The 18,885-nt window shown below is 37.8% G+C and overlaps 1 protein-coding gene across 9 annotated transcripts in view; it reads left to right on the plus strand.

Moving 5' to 3' along the window:
- The window catches only part of baiap2a (BAR/IMD domain containing adaptor protein 2a), a 136,040-nt gene that overhangs the window by 80,177 nt on the left and 36,978 nt on the right, over positions 1-18,885 (plus strand). For all 9 annotated transcript variants that reach the window (XM_022673445.2, XM_022673464.2, XM_022673451.2 and 6 more), the window contains exons 4-6: positions 8,078-8,139; positions 9,292-9,363; positions 14,158-14,295. In XM_022673445.2, the coding sequence (XP_022529166.1) occupies positions 8,078-8,139; positions 9,292-9,363; positions 14,158-14,295 (272 nt within the window). The remainder of the gene's footprint in view (positions 1-8,077; positions 8,140-9,291; positions 9,364-14,157; positions 14,296-18,885) is intronic.

Genomic DNA, 18,885 nt, shown 5'->3' on the forward strand with positions numbered 1-18,885 from the left:
TACAATAGTGAGGTACAAAAAGTAATAGAAGTTAAAGTTACTAAAATAGGTCATAGGAAAATAATGGGATAGGAATAATAATGGGAGTGCAGGAGGGGAAGAAGGAAATGAGGTTAGAAGTAGTTAGTTTGATTGTCAGAGGTGTTAGAAGAGTAAGTGCTCTTTGAAGAGCTCTATCTTCAGGAGTTTCTTAAAGATTGTGAGAGATTCTCCTGATCTGGTAGTGGAAGGTAGTTTGTTCTGTATGGATGTATATTCAGCAGTGCACAAACCCAACTTTTACATTAACAATAAACAGAATGCTCTTTAACTCTTTAGCTGCTGAGCCACCACTACCCCATATGCACTTAACATTCTTTAATTTTCCCAAATATCGACAGTGTGCCTTATAATCTGGTGCGACCTATGTATAAGACCTATATTCAGAGGCAAGTATATCAGACTGTAGCCTGCACATTTACAGTGTTCAAGCTATGTGGGACGAATCACTAGCTAATATCGACCTGGCTTACCAGAACCCAAAGACGAGAATTATAAGGAAAACATGGTGACACCTAGGGGTGGGCGATATGGCCCTAAAATAATATCACGGTATTTCATAGTATTTTCACGATAGCGATACTCATGACGATATGACAAAACACTGAATAAAAAAAAAAAATCATGATTGCACTACTGCAACAAAATTAAAATTAAATTTCATTATTTCATACGATATACGGCACACCCCTAACTAAGATATAAAAAATACAATAATTTTATCAGATTTGTAACAGAAGTCAGTGATCCAGAATGTCATGGCACTAATAATAATGCACTCCAAATATCTCAATATATCCAGGATTAAAGTAAAATAAATGATACTGGACAGATTTAATCTGTCTCTAGTAGATATTATATAATGGGAAATGAGAACAGTGTGAATTTTTCTTTCGCTAAAAACAGTAAAAAAAAAAAAAAAAAAAAAAAAGCAGTACCCTGATGTGATAATTAGGGGTGGGTGATATTGCACGATTCGGAGTATAGTATCGTTCACGATATTCGAAAATTGTGGCGATATTATCGTGTACGATATGATATAGCACACTTCTAGCGACACCCCATTTCCTTTCTAGTGTCGCATAGTGCGCCTTGTATAGGAAAATATACCAGAAAATAGATCATTGATACTGTGCCTTATAATCCAGCAAGCCTTATAGTGCGAAAAATACGCTAATATAGTAGAAATTTAAGCATACTCAACTTTTTACACTTTCATCTACACTACATACTTAAAAAAACAAGTTAGTACTAGTAATTATTTTGTAATTGGGACACGCCCACAGACCCAGCCAATAGCATGACATGTTATTGTTTGATGTAAAAAAAAAAAAGGCCCTGAGCATGTTGCTACCACCACCATGTTTGACAGTTATATTAGTAATGTAAAATTTATAATGCCTCAGCTATAGTTCTCCAAACAGCTTTATTTCATCTGATCAAAAAAGCAAAGCATCTCTTCTCCCCAAGCCATTATTTCATCTCTCCTCACAGTTTAAATATATCTATGCCAACAGAACCACTGTACCACTTTTGGCTGGCCTATTTTCAACCCATCAGTGACCTTAAAAAAGTAAATTGTGTTGAAAATCCCCAGCAGCAGCAGTGGTGCTCTGCTGAACCCTCTCCTCTGATGGATGGGGTGGTGGATGAGTAACTATTTGGGGAGCAACAGGTGAGATACTGTGCTGTAAACCCTGCAAACTTCAGTTGTATGGTAAGTGTTTCTGATCCAGTGTCCACCTATCATACTCCTATGCGTCAAAGAGAAGAACTGAATTATATATATCATATTGAGTATACAGTGCACACAAAATAAGACTCTAATATACTAATATAAAATTGATATAAATTGTAATCTAATTAACTGTAGCCTGTGATTAACATTACAATTTTATATTTCACCCACCGTCCCTAAACAATGCAATATACATGAAAAAAGTGATCTAAATCACATTAAATCTGTTAAAATTAACTTCTCTTACTTGCTGTCATGCCCTAATGTCTGGGTTGCTTGTTTTTCCAGTGCAGTGGGCGTGGCAAAGCCTCTGTTTCATTGGGTTGGACAACAAACAGGTCTCAATTACTGTTATGTGACACAAAACAAAGAAAAAAAAGAAGAAAATATATGAGGTCCTCTGTAAGAAGATTTCTTCTTCATTAATCATATTTTGTATTAATGAAACTTTTTTCTTGAACATGTTCAAAGATAAACAATATACAATGAAACAAAACTATTAAATTATAATTAAATATATCCTTAATATATTATATATCCTCATATATCCTTAACATTCTTTAATGTTAAGTTTTGATGTTGAGAAGAAAAATGTGATTTAATCAAGATTAATAACAGCAGATTTTGTGTTAAATTAGTTAATTTATTTAATCAATATTTAATTTTTAGATTGATTGACATCCCTAGTATGTACACAAAAATCTTATTGTTTAAACAATTGCATAAGAGACTCTTATTTTTTATTTATTTATTTTTTTCTACAGTTTTTTAAATTGGCCTGTTAAAATCTAATTCAGACAAGATCTTGTTCAGACATGATATATTTGGTGTCTGGAGTTTCCTGCTGTGCTTTTTGCTGAATCAGTGCTGCAAAGCTTATATCGTCGCTGTCCAATGAAAAACACTTATCTCCATTTTTGTCGATTTTTAGTTTCCTACATAATTTGAACAAATAAACTGTCCATTACACTGTGCCAAAATGTCTTGATGAACGGACCAATAGAAACTCTTCAAAATTACCTGAAATAAACTCTTTTTACATTGACTTCCATTGAAAGTTTACAAGGTTTTTTCTCTCTCCTATAAAGCTGCTGTTTTGGAGATAAGTGTTTTTCATTGGACAGCGACGACATGCAACACGCTGCCTGTTAGGGCTCCAACTAATGCATTTACATATATATATATATATATATATATATATATATATATATATTAAAGTGCAAAAATTCAAGTATGCAAAATGCAAAATTAAAAAGAATAAGATACTACAATTTACTTTGTAAAACCTGCAAAAAATAAGACACAAACAAAGGAAAACTAAGCAGAAGATAAAAGTGTAGAATTAACTTTAAAGTATAATTTATAAATAGCAAAAAGTGCTTAAAAATGTTAATAAATATAAAACTGTGGGGTCTGTGTATAGAGTTAGACATATACATAGAACATATGTCCATAGAAAGAATTGTTAGAATCTGTATATATATATATATATACATTTTAATCAGTTTATCTTTGTTTCTCTGATTAGTTGATTGATGTAAAGGCTAATTTATTGATTATTCTAAAGGGCTTTCTGTGTGCTTGATTGAAACAATTTAACAGTGATGAGTAAAAAATAAAAGGGAATATTTCTCTTAATATTTGCCTGGTCTTCTCATATTTGATGCAGATATATTCATCTCAGACCTGTGCTTTCTGAGTCGTTGGTTGTTTTGTTGTTTTGAACTTCTGTCCTGCAGTCCGGGTCTTGCAGGCTTGGCCTCTTTGGCTTTTCTCTGGGAAAGGTCTGTGCCTGTGGAGGCAGTGCTCTCAGCTGCTACAGCACCTTTAAGTGAAATGTGCAAATGAGCCTCACAAGTGTGCCGCCCTGCTTGTATAATTATCATTAATCAGACCAAATTTGCTTGCTGGGAGCAGCCCCTCTCCCCAGGCTGCCTCCTGAGTATCTGTGGCGTTTCTGTGTGCTGTATGGTCTTTACTGGTTGATGGGCTTCTGAGCTGCTCTGTAATGACCTGAACTGTGCGGGAAACTGAGTGCCCTGCTTTTACTGATTTTTATTGCGGTGTTTAACTGTGCAAGCTATTGGTGTGCATTGGTAATTGAACACTTGTAAACTGTTCTAAGTGCCAGTGTTTGATTATATAAACCAGTACTTCTTGTAATAAACAGGCCAAATAAAGAAGTAAGATAAACTGTTAAGTTAAAACATGATTTCATGTTTTAAATGCTGTGCAGCTATAAACACTGCCTGGCCAAAAAAAAAAGAAAGAAAAAAGTTGCGACTGAAAAAATAAGGTCACACAGTCTAATATTTGGTTGGACCGCCTTTAGCTAGCTTTGATTGCTTTGATGCATTCACTGTGGCATTGTTTTGATAAGCTTCTGCAATGTCACAAGAATTATTTCAATCCAGTGTTGCATTAATTTTTTTTCCATTTTCTCCCAATTTGGATATCCAATTGTCCCACCCTTTTGTGCGTCCCCATCGGTGACGCCCGTGACCCTTGGAGGATGCGGACGAGCACACGCCTCCTCCGACACGTGTGAAGTCAATCACCCCTTTTTTTCGAGCTGCTGCGGATGAATCATTGCCTGAGCAGCTAGTGCGCTCGGAGGAAAGCACAGCAGCTAGGTTCCGATCCATCCGCTCACAGACGCCTCGTCCCGCCCAGCGCCACCTTGAGTGTGATGGGGAGAGAGCGACCCACCCCAGAGGGAGCAGAGCCAATTTAGCACCGGCAGCTGATGGCAAAGCTGCATGAGTGGCGGTTCGAACCTGCGACCTCCCGCTCATAGTGGCAGCGCATTAGACCGCTGGACCACTCGGCGCCCCTTGCATTAATTTTTCACCAAGATCTTGCAGCAGCATTGATGATGGTAGAGTCTGACCACTGCACAAAGTCTTCTCCATGCAGCACATCCCAAAGATTCTCAATGAGGTTAAAATCTGGACTCTGTGGTGAACAATCCATGTGTGAAAATGATGATCTCATGCTCCCTGACCCACTCTTTCACAATTCCAGCCCCATGAATCCTGGCATCGTCATTAGGGAAGAAAAAAAAATCCGTTGATGGAATAACCTGGTCTATATTCAGTATTTTCAGCTAGTCAGCTGACCTCATTCTTTCAGCACATACTGTTGCTGAACCTAGACCTGAACAACTGGAGCGAACCCAGATCATTTACTTACTTAAATTCAGGTGGAGACTTTTTTTTGGACAGGCAGTGTAGATACATCAGAGGACAGCTTGGGAAAGGCCACATCAGTATAAGAAGAGTTAATTTGTAACAACAGATAAAGGCACGTATGTTTAGCACTGAATAGCACTGATTTGTTTTTACAAATTAGCTAACTCTTCACAAGGTTTTACTTTGGGAGTGGGGTTGTGTGGCAATGTGACATATAAAGCCTTATAAAGAGTTATTTGTGTAGATTTACTTGTGTAGAATTGTTTATCTATACTTTATTGGAGTAATTCTATTTCAGCCGACCTTTTACTTCTTCTCCTTACATTTTTACACAATTTCTAAACTTTCTACTCCTTACATTTTAAAAATAGCCGCGTTACATCTATTTCATTCTGGCTTCTCACCGTTCAATAAAACCACTATAGGACCCTGTGGCTCAGCCTATGACATGTTGTCCCCTTACATTACTTTTACTTTTATACTTTTTTAAGTAGTTTTGAAACCAGTACTTTTACACTTTTACTTAAAGAGTAAAAAGCTTAAGTTGATATTTAACTTCTACAGAAGTATTTTAAACACTAGTATCTATGCTTCTACCTACAGAGTAATGAATAGAAATACTTTTCGCACCTTTAGGTGTGAGGCGTTAAAAATGGTGCCAGATGGTTAGGACATTTGAATTTATGAAGATGTGTAGGCATTTCTTGACCCATAGTGTTTTGTGAATACTGAGATATATCAATATTGTGATGTACTGTATAGTTTCATTTGTATGGTATCATTGACTCAACCACCGTACCACATGTAATTTAAGTTAGCGCCATTACTCTATTACTCATAATGCGGTGACACTGACACTATGCGTTACTTAGTGTGTGTTGTGCTGGTATGAGTGAATCAGACACAGCAGTGCTGCTGGAGTTTTTAAACACTGTGCTTTTTCAGTTTGGTTTTTTAGCGTTCAGTGCTTTCAATACTGTATAAAGCCTAGTTACTATCTTCAAAGGAGTCAAATTAGTAGGCGCGATTTTATTCACTTCATAGATTTCAACTGATTGTTGGTATCAGTATCGAAGTGAAAGTTCAGGTATCGTGAAAACCCTAGAATGCAGAGAAACAGATACAGGACTACTCTCTTTTAAGTGGTCATAATGTTATGCTTGACCAATGACCATTCAGTATGCAGCAGTGTCTTCTCTGGCCCTTATTGCAAGGCCTTTAGAGCATACCTGGCCTGTATGTGCTTATGTGTGTGTGTATATGTGTGTTTGTGTTGGTGTGTGTCCTCCATTGCTCTTTGTATTGCGCTTACCTTCTCTCTTCTTCTCTCTCTTCTTTCTCTCTCTCTTTCTTTTCCTCTCTTTCTCTGTGTGTCTCTCCCTCAGTCTCCTCCTCTGTCTCCTGCTCAGTCTGTCTCTTCTTTTTTATTCCTTTCCTTTCACGACGCATTGCATATTCAGAAGAGGCAGCGTGTAGGTATATAAACGCACACCTCCTCAGCCGGCTGCATGCCTCCCTCCCTCCTTCCCCCCTCCTTTTTTCCTCCTCTTCCCCCTCTTTTCTCCTCTCTTTCCTCCATTCCTTTGTTCTGAATTTTGATGTTTTGACTGCCTTTCTTCCATCAGTAGAGTTTGTAGAAGAAGACCAGTGAACTAAGATGTGTGTTTTGATCTCCAGAATTGCAGGTTCTGTAAGCCGGGATAATTATATCGTTCTTTTCTTTTCCTTTTCTTTTTTTCTTTCTCTTTCTTTTAGTTTTTTTTTTTTTAGCATAACTTGACTTGTCCAACCCCTTTCTGAGATGCTGAGTCTGTTTGAATCCATATGATTTCTGTTGTGTAGCATTTGCAGTTTGCGTTCTCCTGCCCTGTTCTGTTTGCAGTGTGTATATTTGTGTGTGTATGTGTTTGTGTGTGTTTTCTTTGGTGTGTGTGTGTGTGTGTGTGTGTGTGTGTGTGTGTGGTGTTTTGTTGTTGACTCCTCCATCTTGTCTTTCGTTTGCTCGTCTTGTCTGTGTTTGTCTTATGTGAATGCATGGTCTTGGTGCACGACAGCAGTCTCTCTTTATTTCTCTCTCTGTCTCTTGCCTTTGCTATCTCTCTTTCACTTTCTTTCAGTTTTACTTTCTCTGTTTCTTAGTTTTTCTCTATTACTATTAATAAAGACAGCTATTACATGGGATGTCTGTCTTTCTTTCTCTCTCTCTGTCTTTCCTACTCTGTCTCTCAGTCTTTCATTCTCTATGCCTCCCTATGTCTCTTTCTTTCTGTCTCTCCATCTTTCTTTCCCCATTCCTCCTCATGTCTCTCAGTCTCTCTGTCTCTAAGTCTTTCTTTTTCTGTCTCTTAGTCTTTCTTTCTTTGTCTCTCAGTCGTTTTTTCTGTCCCTTAGTCTCTTTCTATTAACTCAGTCTTTCTTCCTCTGTCTCTCTTTTTTCTGTCTCTCAGTCTCTCTTTCTATGTCTCTCAGTCTTTCTTCCTCTGTCTCTCAGTCTCTCTTTTTATGTCTCTTTGTTACTTTCTGTCTCTGTTTCTGTCTTTCTTTCTCTGTCTCTCTTTTTTCTATCTCTGTGTCCCTTTTGTTTTTTCTTTCTATCTCTTCTTTCTTTCCCTATTCCTTCCCCTGTCTCTGTCTTTCTTTTTTTTGTCTCTCAGTTTTTCTGTCTGTCTGTTTTCTGTCTCTCACTCTTTCTTTCTATATTACTTCCTGTGTCTCACAGTTTTTCATTCTCTGTCAGTTTTTGTTTCTCCATGGCTCGCTATGTCTCTCACTCTTTCTTTTGCAATTTCTCTCTCTCTTTGCCTGTCTTTCTTTCTTTCTTTCTTTCAGGATTTCTTTTAGGATTTCTCTCTATTTTTCTGTTTCTCACTGTCTCGATCTCATTCTCTATCTCTCCCTATCTCTCACTCTGTCACTCTCCCTTTTCTCCTGCTTTCTCTTTTGCTTGTTTTCTTTACCTAATTTTTTTCTTTCTATTATTTTTCATTTGCGCTCTCTCTGTCTTTCTCTCTCTCTCTCTCTCTCTCTCTCTCTCTCTCTCTCTCTCTCTCTCTCTCTCTCTCTCTCTCTGTGTGTGTGATGAGTAACGGTGATTCTCTGTGTTCTGCAGGGGACGTGCTGTTTCAGATGGCTGAGGTTCATCGGCAGATTCAGGTGCAGCTAGAGGAAATGGTGCGTTATCTTCCTCATCTCCTCCTCATCTCCTCCTCCGTGCCCTGCAGACTGTACATCAGCATTATAAAATCATCTATTGATTTTCACACGGCCAGAGTGTGAAATGTGTGCAGAGTGAAAGATTGATATCATAACCAATCAGGGCACTTTCTTTATAAAGCTTGATCACATTCCAGTCCTTTTTTAAGCCTTTGTTAACCCGGGCTTTTTCACGTACCATTCTGAAGTATATGAGACCAGACTTAAAATCTTCATTAACTTTTTACTCCTTTTATCTTATAATGTATATAGTTCTCATTTAAAAGACAAAATTCATGTTTGATAAAGTATATAATTAATGCATTAATGTCTCATGCATTAGTTATGTTTTATTCATAATATCTATTCTTTGCTATTTTATTATATGTTATTATAGTTTTTTTTTTTGTATTTTGTTTAGTTCATAATTTTTTTCAATTAAATTACTTACGGCGTACGTTTTTTGTACAGTTGTTATATACATTTGCCCCATAGTAATGATTGGGGCGCAACAAAAGTGCGCACAGGATGTCTTGTGTGCCCAGGGCTCCAGTACTGTCTATGTATGGAGGAGCTATTGGATAAAGCAGCTATTGGTCGAAAGTTTGGACACCCTGCATGTCCAGAGCAACCTAGCTTCCGTAGCAGCGCTCAAAAGCTTTTACGCTCCGCACATCAGCCAGCGCTCCAGGACTGTGTGTGCATGGAGCAGCTATTGGATAAACTAGCTATTGATCAAAAATTTGGACATCCCACACATCCAGAGCACATTAGCAACAATAGTCATGGCATGTTTGCATGTTGCGCAACCACCTTGCAACACCTTAGCCACCACCTAGCAACCAACACAGATATCATAGCAGTCACATAGCAACCACTTAGCAACACCATAGCAACCAGCCATGAATCAACACTACAGTCACTCTCACAGTTTCTCAAGGAACTGCAATCTAGTTTGACATTGTACTCCCTACAGTGCAACTAATGCAGAGCCAAATATTTTGATAATGATGCGAAAACTATATATTGTTTAGTCTTTATTATATAAGCCTGTTTGTATAAATGAGAGCTAAATACTTACCTATTTTTTTTCTCTTTGTGTGTGTGTGTGTGTGTGTGTTCTCTCTGCAGCTGAAGTCCTTCCACACTGAGCTGCTCTCAGAGCTCGAGAAGAAAGTAGATCTGGATGCTAGATACCTGACTGTGAGTTTCTTATATATTGTGTGTATCTCTAAATATATATATATATATATATATATATATATATATATATATATATATATATATATATATATATATATATATATATATATATATACATACAGTGGTTGGACAATGAAACTGAAACACCTGGTTTTAGACCACAATAATTTATCGTCCTGAAGGACAGTTCTGGTGGAAACAGGAGAGTTGAGGTGCACATTGAGTTCTGCCGTGATTTGGGCAGCCGTGGTTTTATGTTTTTTAGATACAATTCTAATTGGCACCCAAACATCCCTTTCAGACAGCTTCCTCTTGCGTCCACAGTTAATCCTTTTGGATGTGCTTCGTCCTTCTTGGTGGTATGCTGACAATACCCTGAAAACCGTGGACCTTGATACATACAAAGACCAGCCAGGCATGCACCAACAATTTGTCCTCTTTTAAATTATGGTGTGTCACCCATAATGTTGTGTGCATTGCAATATTTTGAGCAAAACTGTGCTCTTACCCTGCTAACTGACCCTTCACACTCTGCTCTTACTGGTGCAATGTGCGATTAATGAAGATTGGCCACCAGGCTGCTCCAATTTAGCCATGAAACCTCCCACACTAAAATGACAGGTGTTTCAGTTTCATTGTCCAACCCCTGTGTGTGTGTATGTGTATATATATATATATATATATATATATATATATATATATATATATATATATATATATATATATATATATATATATATATATATATATATATATATATATGCGTGCACTCACACAATCCTCTAAATAGGAAAAGAACAGTTAGATGGGCAGCCCTGTAGACTATAGACCCACACCTTCACTCGCTGTCCTCCAGCAGCGTGCAGAACACCACCTTGTCGATTCATATTGCAGCTCCTGGCAGGAGAAGACACTGAGTGACTGACTGACTGCTAACTGCTTTCACACACAACAACCGGAGGATAGCTGGGCTTTATATATCCCCTCAGTCTCCCTGCAGCTTCATGTTGCTCAGCCTGTTAATACTGCAGCAGAATAATGGCATCCTTAGCCATTTTCTTCTTCACCCCCCTTCCCCCAATCCACCCCCACCCCCCCACGTTGGCGCAGAGATCCAACTCAACAATGCGATGGAGATGAAAGTACGTGTGGAGCATCGCATGGCGCGATATCTTTAGAACGAGTGGGCCGAAGCAGACGAGCCGTGTGGCGCTACAGTGTGGAATCGCGCCTCTAGGGGGAGGGGAGAGGGGCTTTGCTTGTCATTATCCTGCACTGACAGTCATAGATGTTCCGCTGGTTCGTCTCCTGGCGGGCTCGCCACAAAGAAACGCTCAAAAGTTCAATAGCTGTGTTATAGTTGTTTTTTAATTGTTTTTACTACTATTATTAATTTATTAACCTTCAGTTTGCCCATTTCACCCCACCCCAGAGTGACATCCATACAGTTGGCTCATTTCAAACCATCTCTACCACAGTCTATAGCAGCAGCAGTTAGGAAATCAGTGTTTATGCTCAAAAGGTAATTAGGAAATCTGTTTGCTCCACTTCCATTTAAAAAACCCTTTAGTCCATGCAGAACCTGCATGCTCTAGATTCTCGCCTGCAGATCATCATCAGTACACTCCAGGCGCAGACTGCGACTGCAGCTTTCGACTGCGCTGTTGCATCCTCAGTAACAGGCTGTGGCTGAATTTCCTGCCTAGTGGGACTTCCCTTTGCTCAGCCAGTGGCTGGGTATAGCAGGCTCGTGCGATATTGATTTTCCCTCGCTAGCGATTTAACATTTAAAAAATCTTTATTAATGAATGAAGCGTCCAGAGCTGAAACTGACTCTCAACAACAAACTCTAAAGGCATGGATTGGCGCTGTTGAATGTCAGAACCTGATTAAACTGGAGATGTTTTTTTGTAAGTGGTGCAAAATACCTTCAACCAGAAGCCAGACTCTAATTGGAAGAAGTTATAGGAAGCATTTAGAGGTTGTTATTTCTGCAAAAGGCGGATCTACTTAATATTTATGTAATTTGTTTTACATAATACCTTATTTAAAGAATTTTCACACTTTCTGTAAATCCTATAAACTTCATTTCGCTTCTCAAATATCACTGTCATATATCATCTGCTATATGATATATTTAACTGAAATTTTATACCACTATATGAGGAAGCAAAATACAACAAGAAAAGGAAAGTTCAACAGCAAACTTTAAGTTGGCTTGGAAAAGCTTGGAAAAAGAGTGTGAGAGAGAGAGAGAGAGAAATAAAGAGTGATTAGAGGAGAAAGAACGAGAGAGTGATCTATGATAAATTATGAGAACTTTGAGAAATCTTGAGCTATCTTGACTAGGTTAGTGCCAGTATTTCCTAAATATTTTAATATCAGTATTGTATTTTTAGGACTATAAGGCACACTTAAAATCTTTTTTTTTCCTCAAAAATCTACAGTGTGCCTTATAATCTAATACGCTTTATGTATGAATTCTACCAGTAAGATATTAAAGCCACTAAGCCACTAGCCGCCGCTAACCGCAGCGCTAGCTCTTTCAACGTTCAAAGGCAAGTATGTTGGACTGTAGTCCGCATGTTTACTGTGTTAAAACAAGCTACGTGTGATAAACCACCAGCTGACAGCGCTCTGGGTTACCGGAACACTCAGGGTTCCTCTGTCTAGCACTATATTGGGCAGCATTTATGTTCCACTAGTGCTGCGGTTACTGGCTAATGCTAATTCTGCTGCACCCAGCCTTATTGCTGGAAAAACTTCACTGAAAAAATATTGGAAATCTAAGCTTACTGTAAATAAACGGAAGCGCTTTACTCACCCAAATAAATAGTTTAAGGAAAGAAATCTGTGTAGATTAACATCCAGCGCTCATTTGACATGAAAGATTTATTTTTTTATTTTTTTTAATGAAAATTTTGTTTACTTTGGCGCTTTTGCCAGCTTCTCCGTAAGAAGGGAACATGGTGACACCCTTGCTCACTTCGATGTAGGCATCCTTACTAGTGTCACTTAGTAATCCGGTGCGCCTTATAGACCGAAAAATATGGTAATATTCACTAAACCTGTAAATCTGATCTATATGATCTATATTTTGGACCTGCTCATTGGTGTTGAAAAAATTCCTGGAGAGTTGCATCAACTGCTGTAACCTTTTTTGCTTTAGTGCATCATGAATTATTTACATTCCCTTTTTTATGATTCAGTGGAGAGAGCAGAGCAGAAAAAGCAGCGATAGCCAATGAGAAACACCGCCTGTCCTGAGGGGGTTGCTTTTCCTTCATGCTGTGAAGCTCCAGCTCATCCCAATTAAATCACCTCAAATCACCATCTCAGTTCATCAGGTTTAGATCGGGTCTTTTATATCATGTCTTTAATATTAATCTACAATGTAGAAAATCAATTAAATAAAAAAAAAAAAACATTGAGTGAGAAAGTGTGTCCAAACTTTTGACTGATAAAGTGACTACAGTGGTTCTTTACAACTTGAATAGTGGAATTGATACATTAGGCGCACTTGATTATAAGGCTAGGTTACAGAGATTAGTAAGAAATACCGTATTTTATGGCACACTTAAAATCCTTTAATTTTCCCAAAAATCATGATTTTTGGGAAAATTAAAGGATTTTAAGTGTGCCATATAGTGCGAAAAATACGGTATTTCTTACTAATCTCTGTAACCTAGCCTTATAATCAAGTGCACCTAATGTATCAATTCCCCTATTCAAGTTGTAAAGAGCTGTAAAGCCACTCCTTTATAACGCTAAAGTTCAGCATTGTAAAGGAGTTTCAGTTTAGCTCTTCAGCACTGGGGCTGGAGCAGTATTAGCATTAGCCGCTAACTGCTATTTCCCCATTCAGAGGTGAGTATTATCTGCCTGTAGCCTGCTCCTAACCCTGGCTAGCACTGCTGGAGCAGCATTAGTATTAGCTGCTATGCACTAGCTCTTTCGACATTCAGAGGGGACTATATCAGACTGTAGCCAGCACGTTTATCGCAATAAAACAAGCTATGTGGGACAAAACACTAGCTAATATCGCCCTGGCTTACTGGAACACTTAGGGTTCCTCAGTGTAGCGCTGTTGGGGGGCATTAGCTGCTAATGCTAATGCTAAATCTTTAAGAATCTAAGCTTACTGTAAAAAAAGAAAAAAGGGAAGCCCTTTACTCTTGACTTTAAAAGACATCTCTTTTATTACAGTTCTGTTTACTTAGCTTAGCTTTACTTAACTCAGTAAGCTAACCGTGCAGTGCAGTGTGTGTGGTAATGATTGTGACTGGTGGTTAGATAAGATCTATAAGATCAAACAAGCACCTCTGAGAGAAATCACACAATCCGCATTCAATGCATGAGTCCCTATATTCATATCCCACAGGTCATAGGACAAAAGTCATGAAACACTGTATGCAATACTAGTTTTTATCCCATGACTTTTGAAATGGCAGCTTATTTGCTTTTAATGTTGCTGGTTGTCAGCTAGTAGTTGTTGATAGATATATACAAATAAGGTGGAGTGATGTGTACTTACAGTGGTTTGGTCACAGTGCCATTATTGGCAGATACTGGTACTTATGAACAGCCTTTCAGCCAATCACATTTAGCATTTGTCTTGTGGATATTTTTCTTATTGAAATCAGTTCAGCTTGTTTCATCTCTGTGTTAACTTTGCATTAATAGCACTCCAACTTTCTTTGAGCCACCCAGCAACTTTGAACACTGTGCTCCTGACCCCATTACTAACACTGTGTCTATGTGTGTGTGTGTGTGTGTGTGTGTTGTCTCCTGAAGGCGGCTCTGAAGAAGTACCAGATGGAGCACAAGAGCAAAGGCGAGAGCCTGGAGAAGTGTCAGGGTGAGCTGAAGAAGCTGCGTAGGAAGAGCCAGGGCAGCAAGAACCCATCCAAGTACAACGACAAAGAGCTGCAGGTGAGGCTTCAGCTGCCCGCTGTCCTTCTCATCTCGTCCCCGCCCCGCCTCTTCTTCCTGATTCAAGTGTAGGCTGCAGCATTAGCATATACTGACTTTAAAATGAATCAGAAATTAGAAGTTCAGAATTCTTCCATTGTTACTTTTGCTGCCAAGTCAAATTTTGATGCAGAAAAATAAGTGACATAAAAAAAAGTTCTATAAATGCAATTCACAAAGAAGGTTAATTAATGGATAGGTGCTAGTAGAGGGCTGTCACAATTATTACACTATCAAATTATCATACAATATATGAACATGACCTCAATAATATTACTTATTGAGGTAATTAATGTGAATGAATGCTATTTGTTTCAAAACGCTATTTTTATTCTGTTTGAGTTCATTTATATAAGTTATACGGGTACATCTAAAAAAAATTTAATATCATTGAAAAGTGACTTTATTTCAGTAATTCAGTTCATAATGTGAAACTCATATATTATATAGATGTATTACACACGGAGTAATTTATTTAAAATGTTTATTTCCTTTAAAGTGTATGATTATGACCTAAAAATCAGTCTCTAAGAAAATGTCAATATAATATAAGACAGATACAGAGAGAATATATAGAGATTCGGGTTTCATTTTCCAGCAGGAAAATGCCAAAAGTACCAAAAAAAAGTGCCAAAAGTGCAAATTGGTCTTACATAATATTATAATTTTCTGAGATACTGATTTGAGTTATCATTGGTTGTAAGCCATAATCATCAACAATAAAATAAATAAACGCATAAAATAAATCACTCTGTGTGTAATACGTCTATATAATATGAGTTTTTTTTTTTGATGCATCTGTAGACCTGCCTGTTGCAAAAATTACATTATCGACTTGTTGTAAAATGTATGCATTTGTCTGCAGAAAGGTTTGCTGATTTGATATCACTCGTTATGTTTTTGTAGTATATACATATATTTTATACAGTATGTTTCTGACATGCAAACAATTTGCGCCTTTCCAATGCAGAGGGTACTTATTGGACTTCTACTTATTGGTTTCTAGCCAACCAATCACTGTCCAGGAGGCCAGTGCCTCTGATTTCGTTGCACAGCCGATACATCTTTTTATCCAAAGCAGCAGCAAGACACAGGGGTTTGACAATGAAACTATGAAACTAAAACACCTGTCATTTTAGTGTGGGAGGTTTCATGTCTAAATTGAAACAGCCTGGTGGCCAATCTTCATTAATCACACATTGCACCAGTAAGAGCAGAGTGTGAAGGTTCAATTTAAGCAGGGTAAGAGCACAGTTTTGCTCAAAATATTGCAATGCACACAACATTATGGGAGGCATAACAGAGTTTGAAAGAGGACAAATTGTTGGTGCACGTCTTGCTGGTGCATCTGTGACCAAGACAGCAAGTCTTTGTGATGTATCCAGGGTAATGTCAGCATACCACCAAGAAGGACCAACCACATCCAACAGGATTAACTGTGGACGCAAGAGGAAGCTGCCTGAAAGGGATGTTCGGGTGCTAAGCCGGATTGTATGTATATACTTACCATAAACTGCTGTGCGTTTATGGTAAGATGTGGACTGGGTTTTGGATCAGTAAGGTGTCTTGTTATGGCGAGTTTATGATCTAGCGCAAACTTCGGACTGGAATCTGGATTAGGATCTAGATTGGTTTTGTCCGTATGATATCCTATATAAGATTGGATCAGTCTGATCGCTACCTATAATGATATTTACTGATATTGTACATTCAAGTTCATTTAATTTTCTTCAGACTGAACTGTGCTGCCATGCTGATGTATGCCAGGTTGGAGTATGTGGAATGCTTTTAGGAACGAGCTAAAGCAGGGAAAGTTCTGGAAGGTCTGCTTCCACAGTCCGCCTACATCCTGATAAGGTTATATTTTATGTTAATGTAGTATGAACTTAAGTAACGCTGGGTGCACTGCGCTGTGTTCAGAGCGGGTAGGCAGAGAGTGTAGGAGTGTGTACAAAATAGTCATCAACAGATCTGCTGGAGATTTTACACACACACACACACACACACACACACACACACACACACACACACACTCTTACATTCACACACTCGCATTCACACACTCACTGCAAGTATCCATTTTAACAGGTTTTTTCTCCTTTTTTGCTGTGGCCGTGTGGAGCAGGCCTTAACTTAGTGTTTAATTGCTGTGTGTGTGTGTGTATATGTCTATGTGTGTGTGTCTGGTGTGTGTGTGCGCGCGCGAGCACGTGCCTGCTGCGAGCAGAGCGGTGTGCGACGGCGGGGTGGTGGAGTCCTAGAGGAAATCAATAGGCTGTGCTGTACACACGCTCTGTTCGGCCCCTGCGGCCCTGAGGAGGTTTTCGCGCTTTAGCGGGTGTGAAAACACTACCGCTTCTGACCCCATTACCCCAGTGTAATACACCACAACTCCAGCCATACAACACAAAAGCCAGCACAGCTTGGCGACCATGGGTGCTGGTGTCTGTGTGCTCATGTGTTCAGGGCTAAAACGGCTTCTTAAAGCTCTAAAATACACTTATTTTCAAAAGAATAGCTGCACCCAGAAGAAATAAACTAACAGGAATAGGGGTGGGACAAAATATCTGCTGCTCTGAAGAAAAAAATAAGAGACCACTTCAATTTTATGAATCAGTTTCTTTGATTTTGCTTTTATAGTTATATTATATAGTATTATGAGTAAAATGAACATTGTTGTTTTATTCTATAAACTACAGACAACAATTTCTCCCAAATTCCAAATAAAAATATTGTCATTTTAGAGCATTTATTTGCAGAAAATGAAAAATGGCTGAAATAACAAAAAAAAGATGCAGAGCTTTCAGGCCTCAAATAATGCAAAGAAAACAAGTTCATATTCATAAAGTTTTAAGAGTTCATAAATCAATATTTGGTAGAAAAACCCTGGTTTTTAATCACAGTTTTCATGCATCTTGGCATGTTCTCCTCCACCAGTCTTACACACTGCTTTTGCATAACTTCATGCCACTCCTGGTGCAACAAATGCAAGCAGTTCAGCTTGGTTTGATGGCTTGTGATCATTCATCTTCCTCCTGATTATATTCCAGAGGTTTTCAATTTGGTAAAATCAAAGTGGTCTCTTTTTTTTCCTTTCCAGAGCTGTATGTATTGTAGAGTTTTGATCATATTGTATCGATACTTGGCATCATATATAATTTTATCTTATTTTTTATTATTATTATTATTTTTTTTATAAAGTTTTTATTGATCATCAATCCCAGCACATCACAGCACATCACATCCTATCTCATCCCATCCCACCAAAAATATTAGTTGTTTTTGGAATTCTTGGAAACTGACACCATAAAAATCCATAAATCCTGGTATTTGCTCATTTAATAGTACAGCCATATTAGAAAATCAGATCTAGAGGTGTCTCTAGATGAATCCACTTCTCTCCCTGCCTTTGCCAAGGTTTAACTCTGTGCTCTCAGTGTGGTTTCAGCTGCCCTGCAGTTAGCTGGCAACAATTAGCAGAGCTCCAGCTGTATATTAGCCACAGTGAGGCTCCGCCCCCTGCTGCCATGAAAATGAATGGACTGCTTCAAGCTTAAACTCTGCTTTTTACCATCTTCATATCTATATCTGAAGTCAGAAAACATTTTATTATTCCTGTCATAATACAGAGGCTACTATTTAGTATTTTGTGATACTGTATATTGAGGTACTGTAAGCAAGGAAATATATTGAGATTTATTATATTTATTTTTTCCATGAAATTTTAGGAAAACTGTCAGTTAGCAGTCAGAACTGGTCTTCCACCAGTCTTGTAAGCATGTAAGCTCTTAAATACAGTGCATATCAGTACATATCAGTGTTTTCAAATGCGCTTACAGATACATAGTGTGCAATTTTTAGAAGAGCTCCAGCTATATGTATATAAGACACAGAAAGGCTCCGCCTCCAGCTGCCAATGAGACTGAAAGTGTGTCATCAGCACTGTAGAGCTTTAATGGATTTGACTTATTTTTCTGTCTCTCCTTGTTTTCTGTAGATAGAGGTAGGAAGAGCGCAAAACATTTTATAATGGATGCAATTTATGATGTAACACTATCTAATATAGTAGGGGTGTGCCATGTTGTATCGTACGCAATAATAATAAAAAATACTATATTCTTAAAATGTTTTTTAAAAATTCTATTTTGTCATATTGCCAAGAATATAGTATATATCGCAAAAATAGGGTTTATATTGAGAGGGGCCCTCATTTGCAATGTAGGCAAGAGACAAACAAAAAAAAAGATTTAAAAGTATTAAACACCAATAAAAAGTATGAAATAATAAAATTGTGGAAAACAATAAATACTAAGAAATTATTAAGAAATATCTTAATAAATTACAAGAAAAATAAAAAAGGTAAATGAATGAAAAAAACAATTAAACTAAAACAGTTACACGTAGAGCTAAAATAATTAGAAGTTTCACAATAAAAAAACTAGTATATTTCAAAAAATATATTTTTTTAATTCACCAATTTTTTAGTAATATTGTGATATAATTTAGGACCAACACTCGTCCCTAAAGTATAGTACACTATAAACACTCTTT

Source organism: Astyanax mexicanus, chromosome 19 (assembly GCF_023375975.1).
Source record: "Astyanax mexicanus isolate ESR-SI-001 chromosome 19, AstMex3_surface, whole genome shotgun sequence".
Lineage (NCBI taxonomy): Eukaryota > Metazoa > Chordata > Actinopteri > Characiformes > Acestrorhamphidae > Astyanax > Astyanax mexicanus.